The following is a 16634-nucleotide window of genomic DNA, read 5'->3' on the forward strand; positions in this document are numbered from 1 at the left end:
TATCACCAGTGACCGTGGTACCTATTCGTTGCATGTGAATTATTAACATTTTATTTCTTAAAACGCCATGGCTTGAAGCTCCACTTTATTAAAAAACAGGGAATGTCAGATTAGGCAGTTCTCCCTAAAAGCCCAGTTTTAAGAACACTGGACTTTATTCCAGTTTAAACTTATTCAGGGCTTATTTCCCAGGAACCCGAGTGGCCAGCCCCTTCTACTACCCCGCCTCCCTCTTAGCATAAACTTGTTTACTTCTCTCAGATTCTCTACTCCAAATGTCGGGCGTAAAAGAGCTTTTCAGTCCAAAAAACGAAAAATGGCTGAAATCCCCGAGATGCAATTTCCTGAGTGGCAAGAAAAGCTCATGGTTAAAAGACCCCACTTCCACTGCCTCACAAACGTCCGACAAAAAAATGAATGGCTCTTTGACGTGCCGGTTACTCCGTCTGGCTCATAACATCTTTTCGTCTGCACGCCCAAGTTTCTAGAGTGCTTTTACGGTTAACCCGCAGAGCTCCTAACACACTAGGATTCACTAAACTGCTTCTCTCACACCTCCGCTCCCTCCCTGAGAAACAAGACCCCAGATTTCTGGGCCCCCAAACGTTGGTCTTCACGATGCTGTAGAGTGCAGGTCTCTGAAAACCCTGGGCTCTCAAGCAAACCACTTCTCCCACTCCCTAAGCGTGTAACAAAAATATGGTGCCTAGCCTCGGATCTACAAAGGCCTTTCACGCAAAACCTGCTCAGATACTCACTGCCCGTTCCCGTCGCCATCTTGGCCCCGAAGTCTCCAACCCTGAGGAGAGAAGGTCTGGTAGGGCCGAAACCCTGGAATTCTGGGAAATAGTGTACCGGCGTTGGTTCGCGGTGCCTCCTGGGAAATGTCGTTTTTCCCCTTAAGACAAAGCAAGCACCCTAAACCAGTTATCCTGTGCACTCCTATTAAGATTGTTGCTAAGGAAGGAAAGGAGTTGGCGGCTTAAGCCTCAAGATTTCCTTTAGGCTTCTTAGGTAAGAAATGTCTAAGGTTCAAGGAAAAGGGTTAAGTTGGAAGAATCCCAGGCGAAATAACTGCGAACCCACGACAGTTGGTAACCCGGACCCACATTAGATCTGAGAGGTCAAGCGGAAGCGAACTACTGGAATTGCAGTTTGGCCCACCCCCTTTCCTTACGCGGATTGGTAGCTGCAGGCTTCCCTATCTGATTGGCCGAACGAACGCAGCGCGTAATTTAAAATATTGTATCTGTAACAAAGCTGCACCTCGTGGGCGGAGTTGTGCTCTGCGGCTGCGAAAGTCCAGCTTCGGCGACTAGGTGTGAGTGAGCCGGTACCCCAGGAGGAGCAAGTGGCACGTCTTCGGGTGAGTGTGCGGCTGTGCTGGAGCCCGGGTTACCAGCTCTTGCCCGCGCGGAATAGGCTTTAAGAAATCGGAGCTGCAGCCATCTGTTTTTCTCTTAATGCTGCATCTCTGTTCTCACGGTGGTCCTTGGGGTGAGGTTAGAGAAGGAGCCGAGGGATCCTGACACCACCTCCACAGCACCGGCGGGCGAGGTGCCCTACTTTAGACGTGGCCTTCTGCTTTTGGAGCCAGATTTCTGTGGACTTCTGTTCGCGTTCAGAAATGCCGCCTCAAACTTCTCTCAATTGTTCACTAAGTGAACTTCTCTCATTCCCTTCCCCTTTGCCGATAATTGGAGGGGAAAGGAAGTAGGAAGCGGGACCCGGTGTCCTGGGGCAAGGGACTTATTACCTAAAATTCGCGGCCCCTTCTGTCCCTAAAGGTTCTTCTCCCTGCCCACTTTTTGGTCTCTTTTTAGACCTAGGCTGCCCCTGCCGTCATGTCTCAAGGGATCCTTTCTCCGCCAGCGGGCTTGCTGTCCGATGACGATGTCGTAGTTTCTCCCATGTTTGAGTCCACAGCTGCAGATTTGGGGTCTGTGGTACGCAAGAACCTGCTATCAGATTGCTCTGTCATCTCTACCTCCCTAGAGGACAAGCAGCAGGTAAAGGAACTGGGGAGTGGCTGGGGCAGAAAGTGATATCCTCAGGCCAATAATTGTCCATACAGGGTAGTATGAGGTCAAAGACTAGCAATCCTAAAGGTTTGAGATCAATTCAAAATTAAGGGCATTTAGGACAAAATGGCTATGAAAAGAAAAAAAGAAAAAAAAATTAAGGGCATGACAAGTAAAACAAAAATTAAGAGTTGTGTGTCCAGAAGAACTATTATTTGCATTGCATTAATGAAATACCCTCAAGTGCATGCTCTCAGTTAATCTTTCAGGGAATAATAGTTATCTCTCTTTGCCTTGAGGCCCAGTTGTGCTAAATAATTTGCACAAGGTCATATAGGCATTATGTAAGTGGAATGTATGTTCAGGTTTTTAATAGTATCACCATAGCTTCAATTTGTTGTAGGTTTCCTGCTAGGCCAGCGTTTCTCAGTCACAGCATTATTGACATTTGGGGCTAGACAGTTCTTGTAGGGATCTGTCCTGTACATTGTAAGATGTTTAATAGCATTCTTGGCATCTACCCACTAGATGTCAGTAGTACCTTCCCATTTGTGACGATCAAAAAATGTCTTCAGGCACTTCAGGCATTGCTAAATGGCCCTTGGAGTGGAAATGACCCTGGTTGAGAAACACTGTACTAGGTCCTATGCTAAACATTAACATACATTGTCACATTTTGTGCTCTTATAGAGTTTCTCTTAGAGACTTATAAAGTTCCATGAGAGCATGGTCCTTGATGATGTCTCTCACTATGGACTATCAGAGCTTCTCAGTTCCTAGGCCATAGTAGGCACTCTAAATATCTGGGGGTTTTTTGTTTGTTTGTTTTCGAGATGGAGTCTCGCTCTGTTGCCCAGGCTGGTGTGCAGTGGCACAATCTCTGCTCACTGCAACCTCCACCTCCCGGGTTCAAGCAGTTCTCCCTGCCTCAGCCTCCTGAGTAGCTGAAATTACAGGCACCCACCACCAAGCCCAGCTAATTTTTGTATTTTTAGTAGAGATGGGGTTTTGCTGTGTTGGCCAGACTGGTCTGGAACTACTGACCTCAGGTAATCTGTCATCTTTGGCCTCCCAAAGTGCTGGGATTACAGGTGTGAGCCCCTGCACCCGGCCTCTAAGTATCTGTTGAATGAATGACATGGGTGCTATTATTAACCCCATTCTGCAGATGAGGAAACTGAGGCAAAGAATTTCAAGAACTCATAGTTCAAGGTCTCATAGTTACTAAGTCATGGAATTGGGACTCAAATTCAAGTGTGTTTGCCTCTGCTTTGCTTTAATATCACATACTAATTTTCATACCAGTCAATACTAACTCAGATCATCGGTGTGGCAAGCCCCGTTTGCAGGATAATGACGAGACAGGGAAGGGTGACAAAGTAGTAAAAATGTCCATGTGGGTTGGAATGATTGTGGAACCAAAGAGTAGCTGCACAGAGACATTTGAGGTGAAATGGGGTAGTGTTATCATAGTTCCTAGAAACTACTGTTTGCCCATTTGCTCGGAGGTAACTGCTGAAATTAATCTATGGTTCTGGGCTGGAATTCTGCCACAGGTTCCATCTGAGGACAGTATGGAGAAGGTGAAAGTATACTTGAGGGTTAGGCCCTTGTTACCTTCAGAGGTGGAACGACAGGAAGATCAGGTAAGTGTCTGAGAAGGGAGGATTTAAGGTGAAATGGTGCAGTACAAAAGATTCCCAGGAATGCCTTCTGTGACAACTGTATTTTCTCCCTTCTCAGGGTTGTGTCCGTATTGAGAATGTGGAGACCCTTATTCTACAAGCACCCAAGGACTCTTTTGCCCTGAAGAGCAATGAGCGGGGAATTGGCCAAGCCACACACAGGTTCACCTTTTCCCAGGTATGGAGGGTACTGGTTTGTGAACAAAGGACCAACATGTAAGGGCAACTTTATTCCCTCTTTAGAGGGAAAGCTTCTCTTCCTGTGAGTTCCTTGTATATGCACACCTACAATTTTGAGGGCCCTAGTTATGTGTTAGTCAATGTGTCAAGTAACATATGTATATCAATTCTGAAAAATTCTATTGTTATTATCATTATTTCCTTATTTTCCTCATAAGGATAGTGTGGCTCAATGAATGTAATATTGCTGAAGCCATGTAGCTAGTCACTAGTAGAGTTAGGACCTGAGTCTAGATCCATGTATCTCCAAAGCCCATACTTGTGGGCCATTATATTGCCCCATTGTGTGTGCAGTATCAGGCCTAGGGCATAGCATTCCTTAAGTGTTTGTTGATTTGGTGGAAAGATGGACTAGCAAAGAGTGCTTGAGTCCTCAATGTTTAGGGAACAGCCAGCAGCACTGCAGGAAGAAGCTGCTTGAGTGGTCTCCAGAGCCAGCCACTCAGGAAGGAATATATCTGCTGGCTCTGCACAGGAGGCAAGTGGGAGATGAAGGAGAGGCCTCTAAAATACTGGGGTCTCTCTCTAGATCTTTGGGCCAGAAGTGGGACAGGCATCCTTCTTCAACCTAACTGTGAAGGAGATGGTAAAGGATGTACTCAAAGGGCAGAACTGGCTCATCTATACATATGGAGTCACTAACTCAGGGAAGACCCACACGATTCAAGGTGAGTAGTAAGGCTTCACGGGATTCCTGATTGGCTGGTAATGATGTTGTTTTTACCTTTTGAGACTCTGAGTTAGGGGGAGAAGGGTACTTGTCTCAGCTGTCCATCTTTCATATGCCTCCAGGTACCATCAAGGATGGAGGGATTCTCCCCCGGTCCCTGGCGCTGATCTTCAATAGCCTCCAAGGCCAACTTCATCCAACACCTGATCTGAAACCCTTGCTCTCCAATGAGGTAATCTGGCTAGACAGCAAGCAGATCCGACAGGAGGAAATGAAGAAGCTGTCCCTGCTAAATGGAGGCCTCCAAGAGGTAAAGCATTGGTATCCATGGCAGTGGGGGTAGGGGGTACAAATCTCAGGAAGTTTTGTGCTTACCTTCTCCCTGTGCCCCTCCAGGAGGAGCTGTCCACTTCCTTGAAGAGGAGTGTCTACATCGAAAGTCGGATAGGTACCAGCACCAGCTTCGACAGTGGCATTGCTGGGCTCTCTTCTATCAGTCAGTGTACCAGCAGTAGCCAGCTGGATGGTACGTACCATGACTGGGTTCTGCCAAGAAATAGTAGGAACTCACTCCCTGTTCCTAATAGCTGCTGGGAGTACAGACCAGAGGTTGCAATCTGAGGTCTGCCTTCCAAGGCCTCTGCAGGCCAAAAGAGAGATGAACTGCTCTAGGTTGATGCCCTATACATTGGCTTCTTCTCCAGAAACAAGTCATCGATGGGCACAGCCAGACACTGCCCCAGTACCTGTCCCGGCAAACATTCGCTTCTCTGTCTGGATCTCATTCTTTGAGATATACAATGAACTGCTTTATGACCTATTAGAACCGCCTAGCCAACAGCGCAAGAGGCAGACTTTGCGACTGTGCGAGGATCAAAATGGCAATCCCTATGTGAAAGGTAAAGAAACATGGGGGAAGCTGGCATGAACCCTGGAGGGCAACTGGGGAGAGACTGGCAAAAGAGTTGGATGTTCCCATCTGACACCCTTCTCCTTTGGCCCCAGATCTCAACTGGATTCATGTGCAAGATGCTGAGGAGGCCTGGAAGCTCCTGAAAGTGGGTCGTAAGAACCAGAGCTTTGCCAGCACCCACCTCAACCAGAACTCCAGCCGCAGGTGAGTAGATTGTAAGAATAAACTCTTCACTGTGTTCCAGGAAACATTAGTCCTCTGCCTGGTCATGGAAAATGTGCAATGACTTTTTGTTTTTCTTAACTTCCAGTCACAGCATCTTCTCAATCAGGATCCTACACCTTCAGGGGGAAGGAGATATAGTCCCCAAGATCAGCGAGTAAGTTTATCCATTTAGAAATTTGGGCTTCTTGGCCATAAATGATAGTTGGGAAAGCATGGAGGAGGTCCTCAGGGGAACTACGTGTTCTCCGTCTTTGGGTACAGAGATTCTTAGTGGGCCGTCCCCTCTCCAGAATTATACAAAGGGCCAGAAGGCTCATAACATGTGAGGCCCTTATGTCAGATCCTGTGCATCATTCTAGGCTGTCACTCTGTGATCTGGCTGGCTCAGAGCGCTGCAAAGATCAGAAGAGTGGTGAACGGTTGAAGGAAGCAGGAAACATTAACACCTCTCTGCACACCCTGGGCCGCTGTATTGCTGCCCTTCGTCAAAACCAGCAGAACCGGTGAGCTTTTGACTATAATCCCTGGGCTCTGCAATTTGCTAAGAGAGTGCCTGGTCACCACTGGGGATGGTGCTAGGATACCCAAAGGACTGGTGTTCTGCTCACAGCTCTGTTATCTCTGATTCTCTGCCAGGTCAAAGCAGAACCTGGTTCCCTTCCGTGACAGCAAGTTGACTCGAGTGTTCCAAGGTTTCTTCACAGGCCGAGGCCGTTCCTGCATGATTGTCAATGTGAATCCCTGTGCATCTACCTATGATGAAACTCTTCATGTGGCCAAGTTCTCAGCCATTGCTAGCCAGGTGAGAAGCTAGAGGTGTGATGGGTGTGCTCACTTGGAACTGGTAACTCTAAGAAAGCTCCTAGGGACTACTTATGGAGTCAAAAAAAGATATTTTTTTTCCCTCTAGCTTGTGCATGCCCCACCTATGCAACTGGGATTCCCATCCCTGCACTCGTTCATCAAGGAACATAGTCTTCAGGCATCCCCCAGCTTAGAGAAAGGGGCTAAGGCAGACACAGGCCTTGATGATGATATTGAAAATGAAGCTGACATCTCCATGTATGGCAAAGAGGTGAGAATACAAGAAAGCTTTAGTGTAGCAGCTTAGTAGCTACACATTTTTCCATGGTGCCTTCCAGGTGGGCTTGTGCCTTTTGAGGGCATGAGCATCTGATGACCTCTGACATGTGTGTCTCTCCTAGGAGCTCCTACAAGTGGTGGAAGCCATGAAGACACTGCTTTTGAAGGAACGACAGGAAAAGCTACAGCTGGAGATGCATCTCCGAGATGAAATTTGCAATGAGATGGTAGAACAGATGCAACAGCGGGAACAGTGGTGCAGGTACTAGCTGAGTGACCCCTCTTGCTCTGTCACCTGGGACAGAGGGTGGGAAGTAAGGAGTTAGGTGGAGTTGTGCCTCAAGATCTGTTCCCCAAGTTCACTCCTCAGAACCTTCAGAAACTTCTCTTTTCTCCTGTTTCTGACAGTGAACATTTGGACACCCAAAAGGAACTATTGGAGGAAATGTATGAAGAAAAACTAAATATCCTCAAGGAGTCACTGACAAGTTTTTACCAAGAAGAGATTCAGGTGAGTTGCCCTGAGCCAGCTCCAATTAGCTGCTCAGATTTCCATCACTAGCTTGCCGGAAGTAAAGAGATTTTATAAACTACTCCAGTAAGGGCAGGAATATATAACTCCCTTTTCTCTATTCCCCATAGTGCTTTGGGTTCAATCTATGTTTGGTGAATTGATTAAGGGTTTAGTTGGCCAGAAAATCGTATTAAGTGCTAACAACAGGTTTTCAAGGGATCAGTGTCACAAGTGCTTTGTTTGTTCAGTCATCTGTCTTAGCAATATTTTTCTGGCTCTGCAAAGAATTGTGCTCTCTGCTTCCCTCTTAGGAGCGGGATGAAAAGATTGAAGAGCTAGAAGCTCTCTTGCAGGAAGCCAGACAACAGTCAGTGGCCCATCAGCAATCAGGGTCTGAATTGGCCCTACGGCGGTCACAAAGGTTGGCAGCTTCTGCCTCCACCCAGCAGCTTCAGGAGGTTAAAGCTAAATTACAGCAGTGCAAAGCAGAGCTAAACTCCACCACTGAAGGTGAGGAAAGAGACAGGCAGGAAACATAACAGTGGTTCAGGGAAGAGCTGTTACTCAAACCCAGGCCTTCTAACTCCTGCTCTAACATAATTTCCTAAACTGCAAGCTACATCCCCCTGACATTTCAATCTAGGATACACATAGCCTCACTTTTTATATTTGCTGCAAGCTACTGTTAACTCAGTTAAAGAGGTTAGTCCAAGGCTAAAAAAACCCCACATATTTTAAGTTTCCTGTTTCCTTCCCTCAGAGTTGCATAAGTATCAGAAAATGTTAGAACCACCACCCTCAGCCAAGCCCTTCACCATTGATGTGGACAAGAAGTTAGAAGAGGGCCAGAAGGTAATTACCATTCTCTGTTTACCAAACTCTTACCTAAGGCAATTTCCCACATCCAATACTCCTTATCACTGGTTCATGTGAAGACAAGATGTTTTTTGTGCACAGTTCTGGAGAGTGGCTATTTCACTCAGCTGACTAGCCTTTCTAATTTTACTTCTCTTCAAATGGCTACCTGACCCCTCCAGATCATTATCCTGGTTGCTCTTGGCCACAACATGATTCCTACTTCCCCTTTTTCAGAATATAAGGCTGTTGCGGACAGAGCTTCAGAAACTTGGCGAGTCTCTCCAATCAGCAGAGAGAGCTTGTTGCCACAGCACTGGGGCAGGAAAACTTCGTCAAGCCTTGACCACTTGTGATGACATCTTAATCAAACAGGTTAGGGCAAACTATATACCCACTTCTGTCCTACCAGCCCACTCCAGTGCATATGTGAGAAAGGAAAGAGGACCAGAAGAAAAAGGTAAAGATTTTTAGGCTGAATTTATAGTGAGAGCAGTATATTTGCAAAATAAAAATAAGTACCAGGCACTGTGCTAAGTAATTTATAGGCATTTTCTGTCACAACCACCTTAGGGAGGTAGTTACTGTCATATTTCATCTAAGATGCTACTGATTATAAGAAACCATTATTTTATGTACTACTAAGAAAAAAGAAACAATTTAGATATGATATTTCTCATCAGTAGGATGCATCCTGATTCCAGAGAGATTAAAATGTTAAAATTGTATATCTTAAACTCAACATTTAATTTGACATTTAGAGACTGACGCACTTAGAAATTAAATTTACTCAAGCTCATACTACCTTATGTGTTAGAAGATGTCCTATCCAGCACTGCTTATGTTTTGTTCTCAGAAAATGTCCCCTTATTCAATTATAAGCTCCGACCTTAAAGAGTTTTAATCTTTGAAGAAACAGTTGTTAGTAACTAGTAATGGATGGTATGTATTACCCTTAGCCCTCTCGTTTCTCTAATATACCAGACAAAAGTGTTTTCTATAACTTTATTGATCTTCCTTAGGACCAGACTCTGGCTGAACTGCAGAACAACATGGTGCTAGTGAAACTTGACCTTCGGAAGAAGGCAGCATGTATTGCTGAGCAGTATCATACTGTGCTAAAACTCCAAGGCCAGGTTTCTGCCAAAAAGCGCCTTGGTACCAACCAGGAAAATCAGCAACCAAACCAACAACCACCAGGGAAGAAACCATTCCTTCGAAATTTGCTTCCCCGAACACCAACCTGCCAAAGCTCAACAGACTGCAGCCCTTATGCCCGGATCCTACGCTCACGGCGCTCCCCTTTACTCAAATCTGGGCCTTTTGGCAAAAAGTACTAAGGCTATGGGGAAAGAGAAGAGCAGTCATGGTCCTGAGGTGGGTCAGCTACTCTCCTGAAGAAACAGGTCTCTTTTATGCTTTACCATATATCAGGAATTATATCCAGGATGCAATACTCAGACACTAGCTTTTTTCCCACTTTTGTATTATAACCACCTATGTAATCTCATGTTTTTTTTTTTTTAATTTACTTATATGGTTTCTATGCACACAAAAACAGTTATATTAAAGATATTATTGTTCACATTTTTTATTGAATTCCAAATGTAGCAAAATCATTAAAACAAATTATAAAAGGGACAGAAAAATTAAGAATCAAACATCATTTTGGACCATGGGAACCTTGAAAAGGCATGGCAGTGGAGACCAGTAACTAGTATACAGCTTGCCTAAGAAGGCTTAGTAACAAATGAATTCAAGTCGTATTAGATATTCTAAACCTTCCTTAATATAAGATGAAGTGTCATATGTTAGAAGCTAAAAAGGTAACACAAAATTCTGGGAATAAGAATAAAGTCTGGACCCTGAGCTCAGAATGATCCATAGCATCTACTGTGCAAATATATTACAGCAGACATTATAGCTTATTACCTCCTGCTGTATACACATGCACAGGCCTGAAACTCTCCAAGAGCACCATAAGAATGATTCCCTTTACCTCATCTAGATAAAGGCTGAAAAAAATGTATTCTGTTGCAGATGGGAGGGAAAAAAATAGACAATTACATTGAAAATTTATTAAAACAGACCAGCTTGAAGTGAGTTTATTCTTGTCTGTATAATCACAAATGTTATTTCCAAATGTCCGTGAAATTACTATAATCCTATCTCCTTGCTTGCTTTGGTAGGAGTATAGCTAACAATATAGCCATCTTTTGCCCTCAGTAAGGGCTATCAGCAGTTCCAAGCTCTGTGAGATTATTTTTGCCCTTCTTTTATTCAACTCTAGTAAGTTACTTCCAATTTGAAAGCTTTAGAAGACCCCCCAAAACTTTTGGAAGATTGTCTCCCTAGAGAGTAAGAACAAATGGATAACTCTATTCCATTTAAACCTAATCTCTTGACATCAGAATAGGGATCATGCTCAGCAAATCCAAGAGCAAGGTCATTTGTATCCATTGCTCTGACTTCTTCCTAGGGTACTCAGTGCCCTACTGCCAGCTCAGGGTAGAGTGGCAGACTTTCCTCCTTTCTTTCACTCTCAGCAGCATTGAAACTTTGTTCCTGTAGCATTGCCTGTGCTAAAGTGCTATAAAAGGGATTTTCTTGGGGGCAAAAAAAAAAAAAAAAAAAAAAAAGCATTCAGAGAAGAAGGCCAAGATCTATAGCCACTCTTTGGACATAAGTGAGACAGAAGTACTTCTAACTGGCAAGATAATGTCTGTTCCTGCCAGGATTCTGTCAGTTGGCCTCTGAAGGTAATTATACAAGCTGTCCCTATGGAGCTGTTGCCATCTGTAGAAACGAGCTGAGGTCCTTCGAACAGACGTGCTGTTCTTTACATGGAGGTAAGGCTTAATTAAGATGGGTCTAACAATGTGCTGGCTTGAGAGTAGCCAACTATGGCGTGACAGAAGACAAGTTGAGTGGAGAAACTCTGCGTGTGGGGGTATTGTTAGCAGAGAGTGAAGCAGGCAGGAAAAAGGGAGCAGGCACCTCGGTGGTAGGAGTCTCGCCTTGGTTCCGAAGCTGTAGGATTTGCCGGAGTAAGGCCTTACCTTCTTCCCGGGTCTGCAACAAAGTCAGGGAAATGTTTCAAAACATGTCCAAAGCTAGTCTCAAAAACAAGTTATTAAGATGCTGTTATACAAGTTCCACAGATCAAGGCAGGCAGGTAGGCTTGCTTGTTTTTTTTGAGATGGGGTCTCGCTGTGTCACCCAGGCTACAGTGCAGTGGTGTGATCAAGGCTCACTGCAGCCTCGACCTCCCAGGCTCAAGTGATCCTCTCACCTCAGCCTCCTGAGTAGCTGGGACCACAGGCATGCATCACCAAACCTGGCAAAATTTATTTTTTGTAGAGACAAGCTCTCCCTTTTTTGTCCAGGCTGGTCTTGAACTCCTGGGCACAAGTGATCCTCCTGCCTCAGCCTCCCAAAGTGTTGGGATTATAGGTATGAGCCGCTCGCCTGGCCAAGGTAGGCTTTCCACTTAAATATCTTATGTTCTAGCCTAAAATTCAAACCTTTTATTAAAGAACTGATACTCACATCATTAAATGCACAACACTTTTGTGCACAAGTTGAAGCTTCATCCCACAGTTTGCACTTAAAATAGTACTGGGCCAGATAGCGAAAAGCAGTGCTTTCCTCCAAGTGTTCTACTATTTCCTAGAAAGGGAAAGCAAAATGACTGAGGTGACAGTAATAATATCAGCAATACAATTCTCATGGTATGATACATACCCCACAGGAATAGATATCTTGGATATATTTGATGTAACACTGGGCAGCCTGTTCTGACTCAGTCAACTGTTCATGAAGCCTACAAAAGAAACTGGTCTTTAAGTACCAATGATATTCCAAAGCAACTTGGTGATAAAAAAGGTAAAAGTACATAAGACCAAAAAAATAACAATACACAGATAAGTATCAATTTTGACATAAATGACACTCTTGGAACTAGAATAGTATTGGATGTGATAGTTACTGTTATCAAAGCTTAGAATCATTACTCTGCTAATGATGGAAGGAGAGTTAGTAAATATTAATATCTAAGCTAGGTAATACATCCTTGCAAAAATTATCTAGTAATACCCAGAGTAAGGTGGCTCGTGCCTGTAATCCCAGCACTTTGGGAGGCCAAGGAGGGCAGATTACTTGAGGTCAGGAGTTTGAGACCAGCGTGGCCAACAAGGTGAAACCTCATCTCTACTAAAAATAGAAAAATTAGCCGGGCATTGTGACACATGCCTGTAATCCCACCTACTCAGGAAGCTGGAGCAGGAGAATTGCTTTAACTCGGGAGGTGGAGGTTGCAGTGAGCCAAGATCACACCACTACACTCCAGCCTGGGTCAAAGAGTGAGACTCTGACTCAAAAAAAAAAAAAAAAAAAAAAAAAAGCTGGGCACGGTGGCTCACACCTGTAATCCCAGCACTTTGGGAGGCCAAGGCGGGTGGGTCACCAGAGATCAGGAGTTCAAGACCAGCCTGGCCAACATGGCAAAACCCTGTCTCTACTAAAAAATACAAAAATTAGCCAGGTGTGGTGGCAAGCGCCTGTAATCCCAGCTACTCGGGAGACTAAGGCAGGAGAATCATTTGAACCCAGGAGGCAGAGGTTGCACTCTAGCCTCCATGACAGAGCAAGACTCCGTCTCAAAAAAAAAAAAAAAGATAACAAGTGGCCAGGCATGGTGGCATAGGGCCATAATCCTAGCTACTCTCTAATCTGGCTGAGACCAATGACTTCAAGACCAACCTGGTCATCACAGCAAGATCCTATCTGTAAATTACAAAAAAAAAAAAAAAAAAAAAAAAGATACCAAGCAACTCAATTTTTTTTCCTAAGAATCCAGACAGGAACCTCTTTACATTTAAGAACCTCTTTGCCTACTATTTGAGTTATTCCTAATTTTTCTGGCCCTTATCAGGAAATTAATACTGAAAGTAGTTTTCCTAGAGTGCTTTGACACAAAAATGTGTCCTTTCTTCAAATCAATCTTGATCTCTTGCTTTAATAGGAAAGCAACTGCCCTCCTTCAAGAGAAGTAGCATTCTCTTTTTATTTTTTTTATTTTGAGATGGAGGTTTTGCTCTTGTTGCCCAGGCTGGAGTGCAATGGCGCGATCTCGGCTCACTGCAACCTCCACCTCCCAGGTCTTGAACTCCTGACCTCAGGTCATCCACCTCCCTCAGCCTCCCAAAGTGCTGGAATTACAGGCATGAGCCACTGCACCTGGCCAGAAGTGGCATTCTCTAGGGACAAGATGGCTACATTCACAAACCAGCATTCACACATCCTGCTATATCCCTACACCCATGTAGAATGATGGGTGGATGGGAGGCTCTAGAGCATGCAGGACCCACCATCCCAGAGAAGCCAACAGAAATATCAATAGCATTTCACTCCTTTCACTCACTTTGCCAGTTTCACCAGAGCCATTTTCTCCACATCTCCCACGGCGTAAGCTCTCCAATAACACTGTCAAAAAAATAAACTGGTCATTTTGACCATTGTCCCATGTGCCACAACTAAATCATATGAAGATTAAGACCCTGCAAGCCTCCCAGAAGTTCAGATTTATAGAATGCAAGACATTTTTACTAGTTCTGATAGGTCTAGGCTACACAATGACACTCCCACTGATGACCTTGGCCCAGCTTTGCTTTCAGACTATGTATCTATAAATATTCAGACTTTCCTATGCATCTAGATCAGAAAAAGAGAAAAATTAGAGCACAGATAGCCCAACCTTCATCTAAACAGCAGATTTCCACTCAAATTCTTCAGGACCCAGTTTAAGGTACCTTTTTGGCTTCCACTAGTTGATTGAGTTTCTCATAACATTCTCCTAAAGCAACCAGCATGCGAGAATCATTGGGTCTGAGAAAGAAGAACAGGCAGTCTGAGCAAAGACTTTTTACAGAAACTGAAGTTCTCCCTTGAGGAACCAGTACACCACTATTTCAAATCTATGCCAACAACTGGTCTTTAACCTGATGCTCCATATAATAGATTACTTTGTGTTCATAATTATACTATTAACCCACCAAACAGCATTTAGCAACTTTAAACTCAGATCCCCAAGAGTCAAAACCATCCACTGTGATTTGTCAATAGCTATCAAAAGAGGAAAAAAAAGTTATTAGCCCTTCCCATATCAGACGCATTGTCATGTGACCAGGCTTACCGAAGCTGGTGGGCCCGTCTATAATAATAAAGGCAGTAAAATGGCATCTTAAGGATTTCATAGGTCTGCCCAAGGCCATACCAAGCTCTGTAGTCTCGTTTGTTGACCTCAATGGCATGTCTAAGAAATGGAAAAGACACATTGTTAAGAAGGCAGGATCAAGGTTGGCAACTTGCAGGCTTAGAGGCTCCTAACCACAGCAATCTGCTCTACCTCACCACCTCTAGATAATCACCTATAAGCCTGGATAGCAGCAGACGTGTTCTTCATCTCCATGTACTCATGTCCCATCAGTGTCCAAGCACCAAGATACCGAGGATTTAATTTCAGGGCTCTCTGGAAATATAAGGCTGCTTTCTCATGCTGAGAACGTAAACTGTAATAATTGCCTGATTAAAAATCAAACAAAAAAATGAATAATCAGAAAGGTAAAAATAAAAGTCCATTAAAATAGATAGCATTCCACCAAATGGGCGTGAAACCATAACCCATTCCCTCTAAAGTCCTGGCAAAACACCCAAATTGTACAAAAGGGAAATATTCCCTTGGGAAATATATTTCATCTGTCACACATTCTGATTAAAAAAAAAAAGTATTCTTAAACACTGCAAGTTTTTATTCCTTTTAATATCAACTGGATACAGCATTTATATACACATTCTCTTTCTCTCTTTTTTTCCTGAGACAAGGTCTTGCTTTGTCACACAGGCTGGAATGCAGTAGTGTAATTACAGCTCACTGCAGCCTCAACCTCCTGAGCTCAAGCAATCCTCCCACATAAGGCTTCTAAGTAGCTGGGAGCACAGGCACACGCCACCAAGCTGGGGTAATTTTTAAATTTTTTTGTGGAGACAGTCTCCCTATGTTGCCAGGGTGGTCTCAAACTCCTGAGCTCAAGCAATCTCCCTGCCTCAGCCTCCCAAAGTGCTGGAATTAAAGGCATGCGCCACCACACCTGGCCTATATACACATTTTCTTAGATTATGCTTTACATCGGTGGTTTTCAAACTATATTCCTTGGAGCCTAGGTTTCTAAAGAGGTACCCAGGCCGAGCACGGTGACTCATGCCTGTAATCCCAGCACTTTGGGAGGCCAAAGTGGACAGATCACCTGAGGTCAGAAGTTTGAGACCAGCGTGGCCAACATGGCAAAACTCTGTCTCTACTAAAAATACAAAAATTAGCCGGGCGTGGTGGCGCACATCTGTAGTCCCAGCTACTCAGGAAGCTGAGGCAGGAGAATCGCTTGAACCTGGGAGGCAGAGGTTGCAATGAGCTGAGATCGTGCCACTGCACTCCAGCTTGGGTAAAAGAGCAAAACAACATCTATTAAAAAAAAGGAAAAAAAGAGGTATGATTCTGTCTCAAAAAAAAACCCAGGTACCTCAAGGGTTAAAAAGGTAGCATTCTGACCAGGAGTAGTGGATCACGCCTGTAATCCCACCACTTTGGGAGGCTAAGGCGGGCGGATCACCTGAGGTCAGGAGTTCGAGACCAGCCTGACCAATATGAATAAACTCGGTCTCTACTAAAAATACAAAATTAGCTGGGCATGGTGGCACATGCCTGTAATCCCACCTCCTCAGGAGGCTAAGGCAGGAGAATCGCTTGAACCCAGGAGGCGGAGGTTGCGGTGAGCCAAGATCACGCCATTGCACTCCAGCCTGGGCAACAAAAGCGAAACTCCGTCTCCAAAAAAAAATATAGTGCTCTAAGTTTCCCTCTCACACAAGAATCAAAGCAGTTCTATTCTCATTGGTCTTAAAAAGTGGAAGTAAAAGATTTCAGCTGAAGAAAGTATAAAAGCCATCTGTCTTACATCAACTGGTGAATAAAAAAAATGTGGCATATCCAAACATGGAATACTACTCAGCAATAAAAGGAACTACTGATACATGCTACAATATGGATGACCTCAAAAGCATGCTAATGGATGGGAGGCTGAGGCGGGAGGTCAGGAGTTAAGGTCAGGACTTAACTCCTGAATTAAGGTCAGGAGTTCGAGACTAGCATGGGCAACATAGTGAGACCCCATCTCTAAAAATAAAAAGTATCCAGGTGTGGTGATATATGCCTGTAGTCCCAGCTACTCCAGAGGCTGAGGCAGGAGAAAGCTTGAGCCCAGGAATTCATGCCACTGCACTCCAGCCTGGTGACAGAGAGAGACCCTGTCTCAAAAAAACAAGAAAAGCTAACTGAAAGAAGCCAGACTATAAGACTAAATATTGCAAGAAT

At 44.3% G+C, this 16634-nt stretch overlaps 3 protein-coding genes across 18 annotated transcripts in view; 1 reads left to right on the plus strand and 2 right to left on the minus strand.

Moving 5' to 3' along the window:
- Window positions 1–984, minus strand: part of BRD8 (bromodomain containing 8) — a 39012-nt gene extending 38028 nt beyond the window's left edge. For all 15 annotated transcript variants that reach the window (XM_063665220.1, XM_054488818.2, XM_054488816.2 and 12 more), the window contains exon 1: window positions 759–984. Coding sequence is in view for 12 of the 15 variants with exons in the window: in XM_054488818.2 (XP_054344793.1) it covers window positions 759–777 (19 nt within the window). In the remaining 3 variants the exon portion in view is untranslated. The remainder of the gene's footprint in view (window positions 1–758) is intronic.
- A 96-nt stretch (window positions 985–1080) lies between these two features.
- Window positions 1081–9793, plus strand: KIF20A (kinesin family member 20A). Of its 2 annotated transcripts, none has more exons than XM_063665230.1 (19): window positions 1081–1366; window positions 1824–2009; window positions 3578–3667; window positions 3765–3884; window positions 4476–4614; window positions 4739–4926; window positions 5013–5142; window positions 5321–5515; window positions 5622–5733; window positions 5840–5908; window positions 6114–6257; window positions 6391–6556; window positions 6665–6829; window positions 6960–7099; window positions 7246–7348; window positions 7663–7861; window positions 8112–8203; window positions 8444–8666; window positions 9229–9793. In XM_063665230.1, exons 2-19 carry the CDS (start codon window positions 1845–1847, stop codon window positions 9243–9245), a joined length of 2457 nt encoding a protein of 818 aa, XP_063521300.1. In that variant the 5' UTR covers window positions 1081–1366; window positions 1824–1844; the 3' UTR covers window positions 9246–9793. The 2 variants fall into 2 exon arrangements, with proteins under 2 accessions (XP_063521300.1, XP_054344799.1); XM_054488824.2 differs by having other exon boundaries at window positions 8444–8581.
- CDC23 (cell division cycle 23) overlaps window positions 9782–16634 on the minus strand; it is a 30243-nt gene continuing 23390 nt past the window's right edge. The window contains exons 10-16 of the mRNA XM_054488825.2: window positions 14635–14788; window positions 14400–14519; window positions 14017–14092; window positions 13629–13690; window positions 11951–12029; window positions 11756–11875; window positions 9782–11278 (exon numbers count right to left, since the gene is read on the minus strand). Of these exons, the coding sequence (XP_054344800.1) occupies window positions 11108–11278; window positions 11756–11875; window positions 11951–12029; window positions 13629–13690; window positions 14017–14092; window positions 14400–14519; window positions 14635–14788 (782 nt within the window). The 3' untranslated portion in view covers window positions 9782–11107. The remainder of the gene's footprint in view (window positions 11279–11755; window positions 11876–11950; window positions 12030–13628; window positions 13691–14016; window positions 14093–14399; window positions 14520–14634; window positions 14789–16634) is intronic.

The sequence above is a fragment of the Pongo pygmaeus genome, chromosome 4, assembly GCF_028885625.2.
Source record: "Pongo pygmaeus isolate AG05252 chromosome 4, NHGRI_mPonPyg2-v2.0_pri, whole genome shotgun sequence".
NCBI lineage: Eukaryota > Metazoa > Chordata > Mammalia > Primates > Hominidae > Pongo > Pongo pygmaeus.

Excerpts from the sequence above, each read along its gene's own strand:
- KIF20A (XM_054488824.2), top strand. The coding sequence starts at position 1,845 with ATGTCTCAAGGGATCCTTTCTCCGCCAGCGGGCTTGCTGTCCGATGAC. Across the intron at positions 6,557-6,664 it reads TCTCAGCCATTGCTAGCCAG|CTTGTGCATGCCCCACCTAT; the intron begins GTGAGAAGCTAG and ends TTTTCCCTCTAG. Across the intron at positions 8,204-8,443 it reads AGTTAGAAGAGGGCCAGAAG|AATATAAGGCTGTTGCGGAC; the intron begins GTAATTACCATT and ends CCCCTTTTTCAG.